Consider the following 18,611-nt stretch of genomic DNA (forward strand, 5'->3'; position numbering starts at 1 on the left):
TCTTCTTTGGATGCAAGAAGATGTCCAATCCTCATTCCTCAATTAAGATGATTGTTTAAAAGCTCCAGCATCCTTGGAAAACTCCTTGAACACCTCCAAAGAATGAGGAACGAGTCTGCTGCACTTATTTACCATTCCTGTCCACAGGGGCATCTCGCTGGGGTAGTCTAATCAGCTGCTAGGCAGCCAAGTCTCCCATAGCTTATGGTCAGCAAGCCCCCAGGCTCCTAGGAAGATGGCAGAGAGGGTCAGGTTGACAGATTGTTTTTGCTGTCTTAATGAGCACAAATGAACTGATTTTTTCTGAAAAACCCCTCCGGGTTCTGATAAGCAAAACATCATTCACAACATGACATCCTTTCTTGGGGCTGCACTTGTTTCTTTGTATGTATTCTCACTGTCCAGCCTGCCTGTTCCAGTTTATTCCCAGTTATTATTTTTGTTTGTTTGTTTTTCTTTTGTCACAATGACACTGTCTCATAATTTTCTTTAAAATACAAACACAAGGACTCGGAAAGCAAAGGTAGTCTCAGAAGAGGCTGGCATCCACTGTTGTGTTATCTGTGTGCTGGCTAATAGTTGCTTCATTGGAAATGTTTTTTGTGGGGGAATGAACAAGATAAAAAGATCTTCACATTTGTTATTGGTCACACCATTACTGGTCCTGTTCAACCTGTGCTGGGATTTGATAGAATTCAGGCCATGATGAGAAAAATTGAATTTTGTGATCCCATTGTGTGATGTGTTAAGGTACCCATCCCTACCAGAAATTATACAATGGCAACTTTTAAAACCACTGTGCTTCAAAATGCAAAAGATTCTGCATTGCAGACAGTCTGCAATGCAGACAGTCTGGCACACACAACCTGAGTCTAGGTTGGAACCCTACACCAGGGCATGAAACCCATTCTAACTAACTTCTTTCCTCACTACTAAGATGCCTAGCACCTAGCATCTTTAGGTTCTGCTGGTTTTATGCCTTAATCATTAAAGGGCAATTTGGACCTGTTTTAAATCTTCTTCTTCTCTAAGCTTAACTCTACCTAAACACAGCATCTTTCACCTTTCTCACTGACAGGGATACTGTGTGTGTGTGTGTGTGTGTGTGTGTGTGTGTGTGTGTGTGTGTGTGTATGCACGTGCAGATGAGAACATTTGCCATGCATACTTACAAACTTGTGCATCCTTGAGCATGAGAGGATGCACAGAGTACCCTAACTTATATCAGATTCCTGCATGCTCCTGACCATCAGGCCCTTTAAAGTGTTACTGTTTACTTCCCCCATCCTACCCTATGGGGTTCATCTCTACTACTAATACTTTTTATATGGTTACCACCTCTAGATGATGTCCCCATTAACAATAGAGACATGAAGGGCATCCAAAGGGTTGCGATTTCTTTACACAATCCTATGACTAAGAGAAGAAGGTCATTCTTGTGTAACACTGTAAATGTTTATTTTTTAACTCCATGCAAATGCTTACTGTTTCTGGATTTTCTCATGATTAAGGAAGGAAAGTCTGACAAAATGAGAGCTGCATACATAAAGACAATGTATTGTTGCTAATGTACTATGTTTTCCATCCCTGTGGCTGCTAAAACTGCATTGGTGGAGATTGTGGCAGCCTGTTCTTTGGAATATCAGGTCAGTATCTGTAGACTGGTGAATTAAACTGATGCAAGAAGGATGACAACTCCTGCATACAGAGGGAGGAATGATGAGCAAAGGGGTTAAGACGGGGCTTGTTTAACCCACAGAAACAGCTGACCTGAACAAGAGGGAGCTCTTGGACCTCAGACTGATGGCTGGGAGGCTAGCATGGGACTAATCCAGACCCCCTGAATGTGGGTGTCAGTGAGGAGACCCGGGCAATCTACGGGGCCTTGGGTAGTAGATCAGTATTTATCCAAGGCACACAAATGGACTTTGGTTGCCCATCTCACAATGAGGGATGCTCTCTCAGCCTGGACTCTTGGGGGAGGGCCTAGGCCCTGACCTGATGAAATGACAGACTCTGGATAACCCTCAAGGAGGGTCTCCCCCTCCCTGGGGAACAGAGTGGGGATTGGGTGGGGTTCTGGGGGGGTGGGGAGAGGGATGGGAGGAGGGGAGGGAGAGGGAGCTGGGATTGACATGTGAAGCAACCTTGTTTCTAATTTAAATAAAAATATCTAAAAAATGTATGGCATTTATTCTACATTTGATATTTTTATTCCCCTTTTTGGGTATACGTGGTCAGTTTCCCAGGCTTCCACTTGATTCTTACTCCAATAGTTGAAGACATAATTTGTGACAGTTACTTTACCTGTCAAATATGTCAATCCCAACTATGCATTGAGAGATGAGAAAAAGGACCACAAGGCTTGTCCTTGGGATTGGTGGACTTACTAAGTGAAACTTCCACCAGGACTCCATATATTCTCCTTAAATATTCTCCAATCTACCAAGAAGCCAGTAAGAAACCTGGAGTCATCTGGTGGTGGTGGCTCATGACTTTAATCCCAGTACTCAGGAGGCAGAGGCAGGCAGATCTCAGTGAGTTCAAACCCAGCCTGATCTACAGAGGTAGTTCCAAGACAGCCAGGGCTATACAGAAAAATCCTGTCTCAAAATCCAAAAACAAACCTCAAAGATACCTATCTGAATCAACATTTATTCAGACTGTACTTAATAGTTTTTATAATGTCTTTTTAGAATATCTGTCTCTCTCTCTCTCTCTCTCTCTCTCTCTCTCTCTCTCTCTCTCTCTCTCTCTCTCTCTCTCTCTCTCTGCATGCTGTCTGAACAAGTGGCCCCTGGTCTGTTTGGGAGTAGGACTTGCATAACTGTTACTATGATATGTACCTTGCTGGACATTGCTGTGGAGTTCAGGCATCCTATGGCTCTTCAGACCTTGTGCCATAGGAAGTCTGTGTTACTGAACAAGGAATCTTTCCACAGCAGAGGCAGACAGACAAGGAGCTGACAGCAGAGACCCAGAAGGAGGTGATGGCAGAGACCTAGAAGGAGCTGACAGCAGAGCGCTGTCCACTGACTATATCCTCTGCAGATGGGCACACGCTTTGTATGAGGGAGCTGGGCAGCAGATCTTCTCTTCTATCCCCAGCCATGAAGAAGCTTCATGTGGATGTTTTTATTTTACAAGAACTATTTGTAGAAACTGGAATTACATAAACATGAAGTGTAGAATTGCTACTTCTGCAATTGTGTACAGAAGCTTACAGAGATCTGCCTTTTTGTTTTGCCTCCAGGCTTAGGATAACTTCTGAGTAATATTGCATTTTGTTATATGAGTTGAAATCTCTGAAACTATTCAGTTGTCCTTATAAAGACATGAGTTATAAGGGACTCTTTGGGGGCTTCTTTAGCTGGATGGTCCAATCACCTGTCTACTTCCCAGAAGCCTTCAGGAAGCACAGGGAGCACAGTAAATGAGAATGCCAGCTAAAATGAAGCCAGTATGGTGTGCTAGTCCAAGGTATGCATGCAGCAATTGTGTTCAGCTGTTCCAGGAACCAAAGACATTAAAGTCAAGACTAAATTGTATTAATTGTTTATTGTACAGACTCAGTTTTGACACTAATAAATTGTTAGACCAATTTTCTTAAAATGATAGGTAGAATGACCTTTTCTCCTACTTAAAAATTCCTAGTGTTTTCCCACTATCCTAAGAAGTGCAAAGTACACCTGGTCTACAAAAGCTAGTTCCAGGACAGCCTCCAAAGCCACAGAGAAACCGTCTCAAAAAACCAAAAAAGTGCAAAATCCACAACATGTTTTTTCAGTGAGGACCAAGTATAATCCTAGTCAGACCCAGCTCTTCCCATCTGCACACAGGCTCAGGACCTTAAGAAAGGCAGCAGACATAGAGTAGGGGGTCTCACAAGAGCTATAAAGAATACATCCACCATCACTGAACTGTACGTTTAAGAACGTCTAACCCCACAATGGTCTGGATATGGAATAGCCTCAAAGGTTCCCATTGTGACACTATCAGGAGGTGAAGCCTCCCTTAAGAGATAGGGTCTAGAAGAAGGTCTGTAGATCATTGAGGGCATACCCTTGAAGGAGCTTGTGGAACCTGAGCCTCTCCTCCTCACCGTTGCCTTCTTCACTCTAGATGAGAGAGCATTCTGGCTCCACCAAATGCTTTATGCTTTTCATTATCATCTGATAATGCTTGCAGAAGCCCAGAGGTTCTGGTCAGCGAGAATTGGAATCTCCAAAACATTGAACCTTATTGTCGTGTATTTGATAGTTGCAGAAAGTCACCTAAGGCACTACTCATTCTATCTTCCTTTCAGAAATAACCTGTTATAAAAGCAAATGCAGCCTTTGTTGCCTTAGGGATTTTTCTGGCATACTCTCATTCTCGCCTATGGATTCTGGTATGCTCCACTATAATTCAGAGCCCCACTGTCGGCAATGAGGTCTGTTCACCCTAACTGGTTTCCCCTTCACTGTGTTCCCTTTCTCTGTGTGTTATGTTTAGTGGGAAGGACTTTAACCAAGCCTAGCCTATTTCCACTGCTTCCCTGACCCAAATATCATCCAGTGGACAGTCAAAGGACTTCCTGTCACAAAATGTAAACCACTCAGTCCCCAAACACCAAAGTCTTGGTTGTCCTTGGATCCTCCTTTGGTCTCTCCCAGGGGATGATTCCTGCTGAAAGCTGGATATTTTTCTCTGGCTATGACAATATGTTGGTGGCTTCTGAAGTGTCAGCTGTCACACTTTCCCCTTTATTGGGTCTTTTGGTTAAAGAGCATTTCCTTCTCTCTCAGGGAGCACTGCATGACTCTCTCAAATTGATGTATACTGCAGGAAAATCAGCACCTTGTCCCTGACTCCTGTTGTCCTCAATGTTCAGATTTATATTCTGGTTTTAAGTTTTCACTATGATATATCTAAGCCCTTAGATTCAAAACAGTAAAAATCCATCTCGGCTCTGCCCACTGCCATGGGAAGGGACAGCAGGAAGTGGGTCCAGAGATACAGTCGAATAGGAAAATGTTTAATAGTCACAGCTTGAGGTAAGTAAGGCAACTGATGATAAAATATCAAGAGACAGAATGACAGGAAGCAAGTTGTGTTCCCTAAACACTTTGCTTTCCTCAGCAATCAACGCTCTGCTAGACCATAGAATGGTAAGGCTGGCTTGAGAACAGATGCTCAGACCCTACCTTATTGATTCACTTAAGGCTGTGTGCTGGGTTTCACTTACAGCCCATATAAAACTAATCAAATTAATGGATGCTGCTGCTGGTACTCTTCGAATGCCATTAAAATATAACTCTTTCATGAATAATTCTGAACATTGACTCCTAGCAATTGATCACAAGAACCAAGTATTTCAAACAGGAGGAACAATTGGTGTCTCTAACATGTATAAACAGGCTTATGAGAGAATCTTGAGTTACCAGTATCAGTTCATTTGGGTTTGGGAGCTTCTTACTGGTGTTTGTTTTTCAGTTTTGGCTTCCAGAGAACAAGGAAAGCCTGCAAACTCATTCGTCACGTCTACTCCATTGACTAGTCTTGTCTGTGGAGTCACTGTGTGCTTCAGCTAAGAAGTGCTGAAAAAGTTATGTACAGTGGGGACACTATATTTCCTACCTCCTGCAACAGCAAGTCTTAACCTGAGGGTCATGACTCCTTTGTGGGTCAAATGACCCTTTCACAGGGATTGTTTAAGGCCATTGAGAAACATAGATATTTACATTGCAATTCATAACAGTAGCAAAATGACAGTTATGAAGTGGCAAGGAAAATAATGCTATGGCCGGGGGTCACCACAACATGAGGAACTGTGTGGAAGGGTCGTAGCATTAGGAAGGGAGAGAAGCTCTGCTCTAAAAGATGAGCAGTCGTTATGTAAGTGCCCACACAATCAACCACAGTTAACTCACCGTTACCAGTCTGTAGTGGATGATGTGAATACTACATTGGGGCACAGCAGTCAGGCATCAGAAACAAGACCTGTGGACTCGTGGCTTCCCACTGTGACTATGGCCTTTTAAAGCACCTTCGTGTTTTTGTCTGGTTAGGTTTCTCAATCTCCAGTTCATAGCACACACCTTCCTGTTTCAACTGTGATACTCTCATTTAGTTGGACTTTCTCGAGTTTTCCATCCTTATCCTCCTACCTCTGCCACATCATCTTAGTTACTTTTCTCTTGCTGTGATAAAACTCCTTGACCAAGGCCACTAATAAAGACAGCACTTGATTTGGCTTATGGTTTCAACTGAGAGCTCATATCTTGATCTATAACCATAAGGCAGAGAGAACATTAACTGGGAATGACATGATTCTTTTGAAACCTCAAATCCCACTCCCAGTGACACACTTCCTTCAACAAGGCCACACCTCCAAATCCTTCTCAAACATTTCCATATCTGAGGACCAAGCAAATATATGAGCCTATGGGAGCTCTAGGAAAAGCTGATGAGCTCTGTGCAAGGCAATGACAATGGCCAATATGATATGAATAGGTCAGTCAGCAAAGTTTTCAGATAATAGCATATTTTCATCTGAGGAGTTTTTGGAAAAGGCATGATAGATCATCTCAATTTTCTGACATACTTTAAGCACTAAATGTTTATTCTCAAATTGAAGAATGCAATTTGTTCCAAGGTAAATTTATGGTTATAAAAATAAGTATTCATGTGGTGTTGGTTTTCTCACTCCCAAATTATACAACATCATTCTAGAGTAACTTTTTTGGTAAATATCTTTTCTATTGTGCTTAGCTTAAGGACACTTGAACAATATAGATATAGGACTCAAAACAAGTATGTCTGCAAACTGTTTGGAAATCCATGATCCTGACTTACAATATCATTTATTCTATAAAGCAATACATAACTTATTGGAGATGTTTTCCTGCTTCCATGGGAACTAGGGTGGGCTCTTTCTACACTAGTGGTTCTCAACCTTCCTAATGCTCTTTAACACACTTCTTCATGTTGTGGTGACTCCCACCCATAATATTATTTTGTTGCTACTTCATAACTCTCATTCTGTCTCTATTATGAAACATGAGGTGGATATCTGATATCCAATCCCCTAAAAGGTCTTGATCCACAGGTAAAGAACCCCTGTCCTAGACCATCAAGATGGAGATAATATTCTGATACAGAAATGGTTGCTTTGACTGCATGCTAACACACCTCATGTATTTGTGTCATCTCTTTAAATGTTAGAGACATAGAGCACGCACTTGAGGGTTTGTAAAAGGTGGTGGATTACTGACAAGACCAGAAAGTTCTTTCAAGGGAAGCTGGGAAAGAGGTCATTGAAGGAAGGCAATGATTTAGAATTTCAGAGCCTTAGGAAATGCTAGGGAGTACGTCTGCTCTAGCAGCTCTGAAGGATTTACAGCCATTGATTTCAGAGAACATAGCCACTTGCACTAAGCTAAGGGATCTGAACTCCTATAAAAAGTGAAAAGGGTTTAGATTTCTGCTTGTAGAGTTCAAAGCAAGACTGAGAGATGGGAAATGGGGAGCAAACAGACTAATGGTGTTCAATGGTTGCATCAACTCAGAGCTGCTGGTGAGGGAAGGCAAGCTAAGTGATTCTGCTGGGGACTGGTCTTGCAGGGTTCTAGTGCCCTCACCTGGGGTGTTTATCTCACCTTCATTCAACATACTTTGGGGAAGCTGCCACAATCACAATCTTATTGTTCCTCTTTAAAGCCCTGCAAGGTGTCCCTGTCCTGGGATGTAATAAAGGTCCTAGTGCTCTAGGTGGCATCTTCACATCCAGTGGTGACCCTGTCAATGGACAGCTCATTCACTTCATTCACTTCGATCCAGAAAGGTGTTCTAAAATAATGTATTTTAAGTGGTCACTTTGAAATATTGTTAAAGTCAGAGCTCAAATTCAAATTACATTTCCTAGAACTAGTAACTAGTTAAGTGGGTTTGTTGTTGTTGTTTTCTTTTTTCTTTTTTTTTTTTTTGCCTAGTTTATACACGACCTGTTCCTGCTCTGTCATTCACTTGCAGCATTCAAAAAATTCTGTCTACTCTCCTCCAGAAAAGTGAAATCAAAATCTTCAAAGAAACCAACTCCAAAGCTAGACATTGTGCTGGTCCCAACTGGTATGGTTTTCTGTCTGTACTTAAAACACCTGGCAATGAACTTGCAATTCCTTTCGTTTAATCTAACCTCATGTGTTTCAGTCATGTGACTGAACTTGTAAATTGCATCCCAGCAAGCTACAGAAATTCCTGTGCAATACTTAGCCTAGGTTTTTGAGATGTAAGACTAGCCAGAAATCAAGCATCTTGTGTTTCTGTAAACATCCCTAAGTTATCATCAAAGATCATATTTGAAACAGATAGCTTCTGTGGGGGTGTGGAGATGATGTAATGGACTAGAGGGTTTGAGACTCAGGGAGAGACATCTGTTTCAAACCCTGACTCAGCAGTTGGCTAGCTCTGTGATCTTGGGCTTCTCAATGAACATCTCCAACCCTCAGGTTCACTGTAGAGTGTAATTAATCCCATTTACCTCCTATGGTGATGGCTAATTTGAGAATTAAATAAGATAATTAATTTGCATATAGAAATTACTCAGAATGATAGTGTCATTAGCCTGACAATCGAGGGAAGATTTGAGTGAGAGTAATAAATTTATTAAGGCTGGGGTCATCCACAGAATTGTTTCTGTAATTCTGTTTATGCTACACCGGTACATTTGAGATAAAATCCCAATTGCTACTGGTAGTGACATGCTCACCAGCCGACTCTGCCTGTGTGTTCTTCCTTTAGCCTTTCAGAAGTGTTACATTTTACATTTGTCTTTCTCATCTCATGGTGCTCACTCACCTTGCTATCTATATCTTTGACATTTGTCTCACAGCTTTTCTGTCTCCACTCCCAGACGACATCAGGCTCTCTGGGGGCAGACACAGAATGACGTCAATACTAGCCCATTCAAGAAACCAAGCAACCAGCTTTTTATGTTACCCTTTTGACTGAACATGTTTTTCTGAATGTCTTATCTAGCCCACACGAGTGTTGGACTCACAAGATGTGAATGGTGAAGTTTCTTTTACAAGCCCTTAACCATCACTATAGTTTGTTTATTCACTTGTTTTGTATCCCAACTGCAGTGTCCCCTTCTTCCTCTCCTCCCATTCCCTCCCCCCACCTCCCCTCTGCCCTCTCCATCCCTATATTTTTAAAGCTTATTCACAGTAAAATTGCCATTTCATTTCCAAGACTGGGTTATAGCAACTCCTACTTATTTTCCACCATCTCCTTCACCTTCTCTTTCTATTGTGAATTCTTACCTCTTTCCGGCCATTTTCAACAAACTTTCTGGTGGTTCAGAAGATGATATAGTGCTGGGTTTATCAATTGCAGCAAGCCAGATTCTTAGGAGCTTGGTCTTCCTAGTCATTTGCACAGTGTATTTACAAGTCAAAGTAGGCATTGACCAGAAGGGTGACAGTTCATCATCTGCCAAGTCTCAGATGGTCTTTCTTCCTTGTGGGTGTGTGGGGCAGGCTAACACATTGCAGGCAGTTTCTCTGAGAACCAGCCAGAGGAAATCAGGCCAGATAGAGCAGTGAATCAGGCAGGCTATTGTCTCAGCAGGAAAGGTTAGTATAACCACAAAATCTCTTATGAAGTTTCAGGACTAATAGCAGTCTTGAAAGTAGAGATTGGTTCTGAGTAAGGACAGGAAAATGATAAACAGTGGTGGTGTATTTAGATCTTGACTTGAATAACCCAATTGGCATCATGAGCTATCAGCTAATAGTGATTTACCACTGTTGTCTTTTTCATATTTCATATTGGGTTGTGTTGGTGACCCAAAGGGCAGTCAGATACTATAATGGAAGGCTTATGAGGCCCTAGGGTGACATGAAGCAGGTTGACCCTATGATCACCTTCACATCTGAGTGCTTGGAGAGGTTCTGCACCTTACATGTGAAATCTGACCCTGTGAGAATTGATTGACCCACAGGGAGAGAAGAAATTATTTCTAACAGCTCTAGTCAGTCAGTGTTGATCTTCGATGTTAAAGGACAAAAGAACACGTTAAGTAGCTACCATATAGAGAAAATAGGTGACCAGTTATGACTTTGTGAAACATATGGTGGTGAAGGCTATTTCTAAGTGTATATTATCAGTCCTAAATTAAGTAGTGTTTATTTAATTTTCAAATTAAATTACTAATCAAGTGCTATATAAATATAAAATAATCATGTCAAGTTAGTCTAAATTCTGCACTGCATGGAAAATACTGTAATTACAGAATAGTATGAATACAATTGTTTATAGTCCTTAAGCATCATTACAATCAAGGCATTGCCACTTTCACACTTTCAGAATGATTAGTTGATGACTTCAAATATTTTTTTTCAATGATCCCACGTGGAGTTTTATTGGTGGACATGGAGGGAAAAGGGGGTGAGAGGTAACTGACCCGTGCAGAGCTGAGAGAGAGATAAGATGAGAGAGAGAGAGAGAGAGAGAGAGAGAGAGAGAGGATGAGATGATGAGAGTAAGAGAGAAGATGAGATGGAGAGGAAGACAAGAGTAAAAGAGCGACTTCAAATATTTAACTCTTCAAATTCTATGTTTGTTACATCTTTTTTATATCCAAACTATTTGGTATTCAAAAAGTACCATAGAGCCATAGGCTGCTGCTGGCTGGCTCAGGATCTGGGACTAAACGTGAATGGCTGGAATTTTAATTTTGATTTCTTTTCACTTTATAGTCTTTACTGGGTGACATAATATCTAAAATGTGTAGGGAAGGAAGCAGGGGTGGAGGGGCTCCATGGAGATGAAAGGAAAGCCCCAGGACATGCAGCAAGATAGCTAAGGCCTCAGCAGCTTCAGATCTTGCTTTATTATTAAGATACCATCTCTGGAGATTATTCCACTTGGTACTGTTTTTATGTAAACACTATATACATTGTAATCAATAGTCTTTCTAGACACTTCCTAAAAACACAAAGGCATTATGCTTCAGGTTTATTAGGGTTTTTTGTCTATCTCATTTCTGTTAATTTGATCACCTCATTAAGCATGTTTCCTTTAATACCCACATTAAAAGTCTCCAGTAATAATTTCAAAAAGTACCCATATGAATAATAAATATCTACTTTTAAAATATATTTTCTTATAAGAAAATGACTCTCAGAACTTAAAAAACATAATGATAATAATGATAGCATTATTCACTAGTCCCAGAGCTAAAAAAATCAGTTCTATAGGCTGTGCAAATTTGTCCCGGTCACATTTCTTTGGTCAGGGTTGTCAGTGGTTACTACAGTTAGCTTGTCCTCTCTATTTTCAGTGCCAGAGATATTTATGATCTTAAGTGCACCATGCATGACTATTAAAGGCAAAAGAAACAGCAGGGGCATGGTTCCAACTGCTTAGTAAACAACTATAGCAAGATGTTTATTAGAGCTGGCTCTCGAGTGACAGATAAATGCATAGCTCTGTTCCGCATTCTAAAATCGGCATGTTGCCTGCCCCAAAGCAGATCAAAACAAGAGAGATTTTAAAAAAATCATTAAGACAAAATGCAACAATGTCAGTAGGTGACTGGAAAATAAATAATTTACCTTAAAAATGATCTCCCTTCAGCTCTTCAAGAAACATGCAACCATGATTTATGAAATAAAATTAAAAGCAATTTAGGAATATACCATTTATTACCTTGCCCAGAATCAAGCTTTTAAAAACCCCTTTAAATAGGTTTATGTTCAGCCAAAGCATGATTGAATCCTTTAAACAGGCAGACGAGTGAAACAAAGCCAACATCACATAATTATTGGCATATAATTCTTATTTATTAATGTGCAATGTTTACATCTTTAAAAAAGGAAATCCAAACACAAAATGCACATACACAAAGGACATTAAACAGACCCTTGTACAACATTTTCTACCACATGAGGTTTTGGTGAATAATTTCAGAATTCCATTTCTCAACATTGCCATAAGCTTTTCCATTTTCACTGTCCAGAGCCATATTTACAACAAAATATTGTAGACCGTAGGCTGTACAACCTTCCCATGATTTCAGCTGTAATTCCTTGGTTGTCTAAGATGCTGTGGAAATGCCAATAAATTTGAGAGCTCATCCAACTGTTCCTCTTAACCTTTGTTCCCAAAGGAAAAGGGCAAGACTATTAATCAGACAGCAATTTATCTTTAATTAGGAAAACATAATTAGGTATTATTACCTAATTGCAATCAGTAACTGGAGAAAGTCACTTTTCTTGAGCAGTGACCCATGTTGGATTACAGTTCTCCTCTCAGTGGATTTTACATTTGTATTTATATTCGGCAGCCAGCCAATGAAATTTAAAAGGCAATCACAAGGCTTCTCTGCAGTCCAGCATCAAAGTCACCAACTTCGCTGCTAAACAGCAAACCAAAAGAACTTTCTACAACCACAGATCAGCTATGTCTGTTTCCTGCTCAGACATCAAGTGTAAATCAAAATAATTATATAAAAAAATCCCATGTGAAATAGACTGAAGAACCATTCTACACTTCGTGTCTGGTACAGTTAAAAACAGTTTAATGTCTCAAGGCACCACTATGGTTGAACATCAGTTACATGGGTAATCGCTAATCTACTAAGCTGTAAAGTCAGTAAGTAGTTTGTGCAGTTGTGAAGAGCAGTCTCTAGGGGACCATTAAACATACAGTAGGCACGTGTATCATAATACAAATAGAAAACAATGAGTCTAGAAAAAGCATGTTGAGCACCGTTGTGGCATTGTTTGTATTTCTTTACCTAACACTATGTAAACCTGACATTACAAAATGAAAGACTACACGATTTTAAAGTGACACTCAAGGCTGCTCTTCGTGCTCTCCCCACCTAAGGGACTCTAGTTCATCCGCACACTTTGAGAGCTTGCTGGGTCTTGATCAGCTTCCGTTGCACTGGTAGCTTCCTTCAAATGCAAGCTCAAGTTTTCTGAGGTCACGTGGGAGGACTTGTAGACTATCTCGTTAAAGTCGGACCCGATACAGACCAAGGGGGGGTCATTCAGTGGGTCTTCCACTGAGACCTGGGTATTTTCTCGGGTCATTCCCATGTCTTTGCTGTGTTCTGAGGGTGATTTCCTTTTCATGCGAGTGTAGGTTTTATCTTGATTCTCCATGCCTTGCTCATTCTTCAAAAACCGACCAAAGAACCAAATGAAGAATCCAAACCACACAAAAGCTATCAAACTTGGAACAAAAGCCAGACACTTGACATCTAAGCTGGCCCCTATGAACCTGCTGTGTAAGAACATGTCTCCCTCAACGTACGTTTTATTAGTCTGAGGGTTAGTGTGATTGGACCTCCATTCCCAGGATAACTTGGTTCTGTTCAAATCCTTTAAACTCTCTGAGTCTTTCACTGTATATATCTTCTGCCCTGGGCCAATATACTGTCCATATTCATGAGGTTTATAGAATATTTGGTTCTTCCACATATTCAGGTCCAAAATCAAGACAAGAAAGATAATTCCGTAGTTAAACCATTTACCTGCATTGAAAAGGAAATACTGGATTAATTGAAGGCTGATAAAATTACATTAGGGTTTTCCCATTAAAACAAAGATAACAGTATAAAAGTACAAATTACTAAAGAATTAGACCTGATGGCATTTATTTTTTTCTGACAGTAAAATGCTATCATAAAGTGAATTGATAAACCAGAATGAATCAATCTGTAACAGTAGGTCTTAGAGTAACATGAGATTTACTGTAATATGATTACAATTCTTTGTTTTATGTGCACCATGGCTAGATTCAAAGTTAGGCTTAGATTCTTCTCTAAAATAGTTTAGTTAGCAGTGAAAATAGTTCTAATGAAAATGTTAAGAATGTCCAATATATGATTGAATATTTCTTACTGTTTCATAATTAGATCTGGGGAAGAAATAAATCACTTTGCAATGCAAAGCACAGTAGTATGTCAATTGAATTTACATTGCATTTTGTAGAATACCTGTTGATTACACCATTGGTCGATGCAATCCAGATCAATAATCCCTAAGTGTTCAAGTCTTAAAATCTCATACCAAATGTCCATTGAACACAATGTATTTATGCGATATACAACCAAAGCTAAAGTACTGGAAAATATTACCACTACGATTTCCTCTTAGCATTTAAAATATTATCTACGATCCAGAGAGACATCTCAGTGGTTAACAGTTCATTCTGCTCTTGCAGAAGAATCGAGTTTGGTTCCTAACATGTCACGCAGCTCCCAACAGCCTGTTATCTGTTTTCAAGTGCAATCTGATGTCCTTTAGCTCTATAGGCATCTCCACTCATAAACATGTGCGCGCACACACACACACACACAATTAAATATATTCAATTAAATTGCATACATGTGCATTATGGGAAAGAGTGTGGAAAATTTCTAAGGGATACTAGGTTCTATAACAATTGCTATAATTTCTTACAAGTTTTATAACATCAGATATACTATAATAAAGTTAATATCGCCCTGAAGTTTGTTATAGCAAATGGTATGATACTTATGACAGTAGAAGCTTTAATCATAATTTTAAGTATCATGCCCTCATTGTTTAGTAATTGGAAGGTAATAATATTGAATATTATAAAGTTACTACTTCATATAACTATACATTTGGTGCGTTGTGATGCTTTTGGAAAAGAGATATAATTGTGAGGATGTTGGAGATAGTTATATCTGCACAGCATCGATCTTATGATATGTAAAGTTGAGGGGACTCGCCCTGTCCAAAATCCACCTGCTATTTAAGTTAGTTGCTTTAATTCTTTACAGCCACTGTTTCCTTCCATGAAGAAAAAAATAGTATTTCTTGACATTAACATTTCATGAGCTTATTAGATGCAAAACACCATGCCTTGTAGATAATGACACAGACATTTTTAACACTAATTGTTAGTGTTATCATCAAAGCCTTACTTGACCCATGACAATTCCTTTGCCTAAAGGAGAAGTTGCCACTTGCTGTGTATTAAAGAGTTTAGCTAAAGGAATTAGCAGTACTTACATCTTTGTACTTTGTTGTTTTGTAGCTTGCCTCTTCTCCTGATTGGTTATTAGTATGATCTTGTTCTAAGGCCTGCCTTGAACTTGGTTACCACATAGAAAAACAATGTTCCCAACATTCCAACTGACTGTCTGATTTAGTGTGGGAAAACAAAAATCAATCTCAAAGGTACACAGTGTCATTAAACCTTTATTGAGCTCATACTAGACAGTGTGTAGCATACCCCACCAGATGGTGAAGATACAAGTTTCTACCTTTCAAGGGGAATTTATCAGCTTGCTGGGGAAACAGGACAGATATACAACAGACAATAAGAACAGATTGCATTTAGAGTTGGCAATGAGGGATACAAACTATAAATGTAACAGACACTGAGAATGTGGAGTAAATGCTAAGGAGAAATTTCTTCAGGAAGGACTGGAGAAAGCAGCAATTCACATGGCAGCAACTCGTATAGTCCTTGAGGAAGAATCAGGGTCCAGAACTCTGGCACATTTTAGTTTTCTTTTAGCGAATACTTGTATTGTGCTGCAGATAGAACAGCACAATTTAAAGGGTGAGCTGTTGGAGAAAAGATGACCTGAGGGAAGCGAAAAGGAAAAGTATGGGACAGGTGACAGGGAAAGCAAGGCAGGAGAGGACTGAGACAGGTAGTGGAAAACTTCAGAGATTCTCACCTAATATGAAGGGGCACTCACCTATCGCCACCACGACAGAAGGCACATTACAGAGGTTCTCTAGAGTTCCGCGGTGGGTGTTACATTTACTCTGGTTATGAACTACATGTGCTACAAAGATAGATTGAATGGCAGAGCCAAGGGGGCTCTTAGCTTTACCTCAGTGGCCTTTACCAAAATGTCCACTACTTGGTTCTATTTAAAATAAGACTATAACAAGGAAAATCCAACAGAGTGAGTTCTGTGTTTCTAGGATACTAGCTTATCAAAAGTGGGAGTTATCACCACCTCTGAACTGGGAAGGAAAAAAGGGGTGGCCAATGGGGTCAGTTTTCCTGGTGGTGAGAAGGATGTTTTGTGTGTGTTAATATGCAAAAATAAAGCCAATTAGTTAAGGGTAAATATGGAAGTGAGTGGATACTGACCAAACTAGGTGAGGACACTGGAGCCCAGAGAACCTTTTCTCTCATGTTTTTTAGTTATTTTCTACCAGATTAACAATGCTGGGTAAAACTTACACTTGGAGGCTTATAGCAGCGGGTTCTTAATGATATTTCTCATGTGGCATAGAGCAGTAAGAAGAAGATTATCATATATTGCCTAACTTGAGTCTCGCCATCTTCAACAAGCTGTGAGAAGGAGTGCATTGGGGACAGAGTAGATGCCAACCTGCCCCTAACTCATCTTCACCCTTACAGGACGCCCTCTGGGGTAGCCTGCTTGGCCTCTCTTGTCCAGCATTGTTTTATTTTCAATGTGAGAAAAGTGATTGTTTTCCAGTTCTACTTTCTTCCCACAATATCCTTCTACTTACTAGCTATGGGTGGAAACCTATTTCTTATTTTTCTTATTCTGCAACATGAAGAATAATCTAAGTGTAACTCTCTGGAAGGATTTTTGTGAGGACAAAATGAGAGGTTATATTTGAAACCTATCTGAAATATATTACATTTGTCGAAAAATTTAGCATAATACATTTCACCAATTTCTTTTCTCTACTTTGTTAATCCACAGGGACAAAAAAAACATGAAAGGCTTGTAACAAAGGTATTTCTATGCTAAGGTGAACACCTCTTTTTAGTTTTGATAAACTGTCATGAGTTGCTGAGAATTAGTATCCACAGATTACATAGGACCAGTTATACAATGAGATCTACTATGTGTAGCTCTATGGAAATACACTTTGTGAATTACCAGTGGGTAGTTTGTCTACTTGCAGTTGTAATAGCTCTGAGGAAAGTTACTTCATGTAAGTGGAATTGGAGACCAACAACTGGTGTGCTGTCTTTGCATCTCCACTAACATTGAGAGTCCATATGGGATTTGGAAGAGGCATAGCTGAGACAGTGGAGCCCTCTGAGACATCAGGGTGACTTTAATTTCCTGTGTCTGTAACAGTATTGCTGCACCACTGTCATGGCCTCTCAAATGAATCCCGAGGATGCTGAAAGAGTAGAAAGTATAGTCCAAGTTCTTTTTGTTTTCAATATGATCTCTGGGCAATTTGTATACTGGAAGGAGATCTATCCTTTGATATGTGACTTAGTGTTTTGTTAACTTGGTAATGCTTTCTCCCCTTAAGAAACTCCTTGGTCCTATGAGATGTGGCGTCCCATATTCCAAAGTCAGGCAGTATAAGCTCAACATCTTGTGATGGTGGTGGTGTTGAGTCGTACAATCCTTAAAGTTTATTCCCAGCCCTAAAAAGTCTTCCTGGTTAGTCATTGTGAAACAAATGTCTCCACAGCCTTACCACTGTAGGATTAGCCAGAAAATCTCCCCCAAATTGGGGGGGCAGGGAAACATAGTTTTCAGATTAAGAAAGGTGCACTTAAAAACTGTACAGTTTGAGAAACACTGTTTGCCATCCAAAGTAACCCCTAGTATCTGGAATGACCCAAGCAAGAGAGAACAGGAAGTGCTTCTATCTCTTCTCTGCAAGTGTGCTGTTGTGGATACTTGATCAACAGTAGCTAAAAGTTTGGAACTTCCACATCAATCATGTGAACGTGTTTGCATTCCCCCTGTTGTTTCAACTACATAGCATAAAGCAAATCAGCAAGGAGATAGGGAAAAATCCATACATTATTTCTATTAATCTCCTGTTGAAATATCTCGCTGTCTGCTTTAATGAGAAATCACCACATGATGCTGGCAGGGTTACCTCTTCCTTGTGTTTTGTCATTTTAATGAATCTTATTGATTGTCAAAAGTGATACTATAATGGAAATTTTATCTTTTTACTTTGTGGGAGTTTATGGAATCATTGGATATGTAATTTTAAAGGAGTCATCATTAAATATCACCCTCACTTAAGACACAAATTGACAATAATTGTGGAAAATACTGCCTTTTTTTCAGCAGAAGAAAAAAGCCATAATACACTGGTATTTGTAACATATAATGAACAGCTCATGATTTCAATATAAATCTAAAACATTTTTAATCATGTGCTCAGTGGAGTCACCAGTGGACATTGTCATACAGCTATTCTGTAGACATCTCCCTACCAGGTGAATGGTACTACTTGGCCAGATACATAGGGAAGATGTTTGTAACATTCATGTTACCTATTATGGATACCATTTAACATCCATTGTGGGGCAGTTGGAGAAGATGAATACTGGGTAAAATAATACTAATGATAAACAATAATAATAATAAATTTCAACCTGCTGTATCAGTGCTCTTGTTCATGATCAAAGTTATTTTATTCCAGACAGAGCAATAAAAACAGGCTAACTAAGTTAGCAGATCCCAAAGTCTCTCCCAGGTAGAGGGATGGATAGAAAGCATGTAAGCCTTTGGGTCACAAGGTCATCATTTAGTAAACGGAGTATGTATCAGCTAATTTATGAATTGACAGTAATTTTGAGCTGATGAAGTAGCTACTTAA

The 18,611-nt window shown here is 39.7% G+C and overlaps 1 protein-coding gene across 3 annotated transcripts in view; it reads right to left on the minus strand.

The window, feature by feature from the left end:
- Positions 1-11,806: 11,806 nt before the first annotated feature.
- The window catches only part of Tmem117 (transmembrane protein 117), a 469,619-nt gene continuing 462,814 nt past the window's right edge, over positions 11,807-18,611 (minus strand). For all 3 annotated transcript variants that reach the window (XM_040753917.1, XM_040753918.1, XM_040753919.1), the window contains one exon: positions 11,807-13,528. In XM_040753917.1, the coding sequence (XP_040609851.1) occupies positions 12,882-13,528 (647 nt within the window). In that variant the 3' untranslated portion in view covers positions 11,807-12,881. The remainder of the gene's footprint in view (positions 13,529-18,611) is intronic.

Source organism: Mesocricetus auratus, unplaced genomic scaffold (assembly GCF_017639785.1).
Source record: "Mesocricetus auratus isolate SY011 unplaced genomic scaffold, BCM_Maur_2.0 Super-Scaffold_100010, whole genome shotgun sequence".
NCBI lineage: Eukaryota > Metazoa > Chordata > Mammalia > Rodentia > Cricetidae > Mesocricetus > Mesocricetus auratus.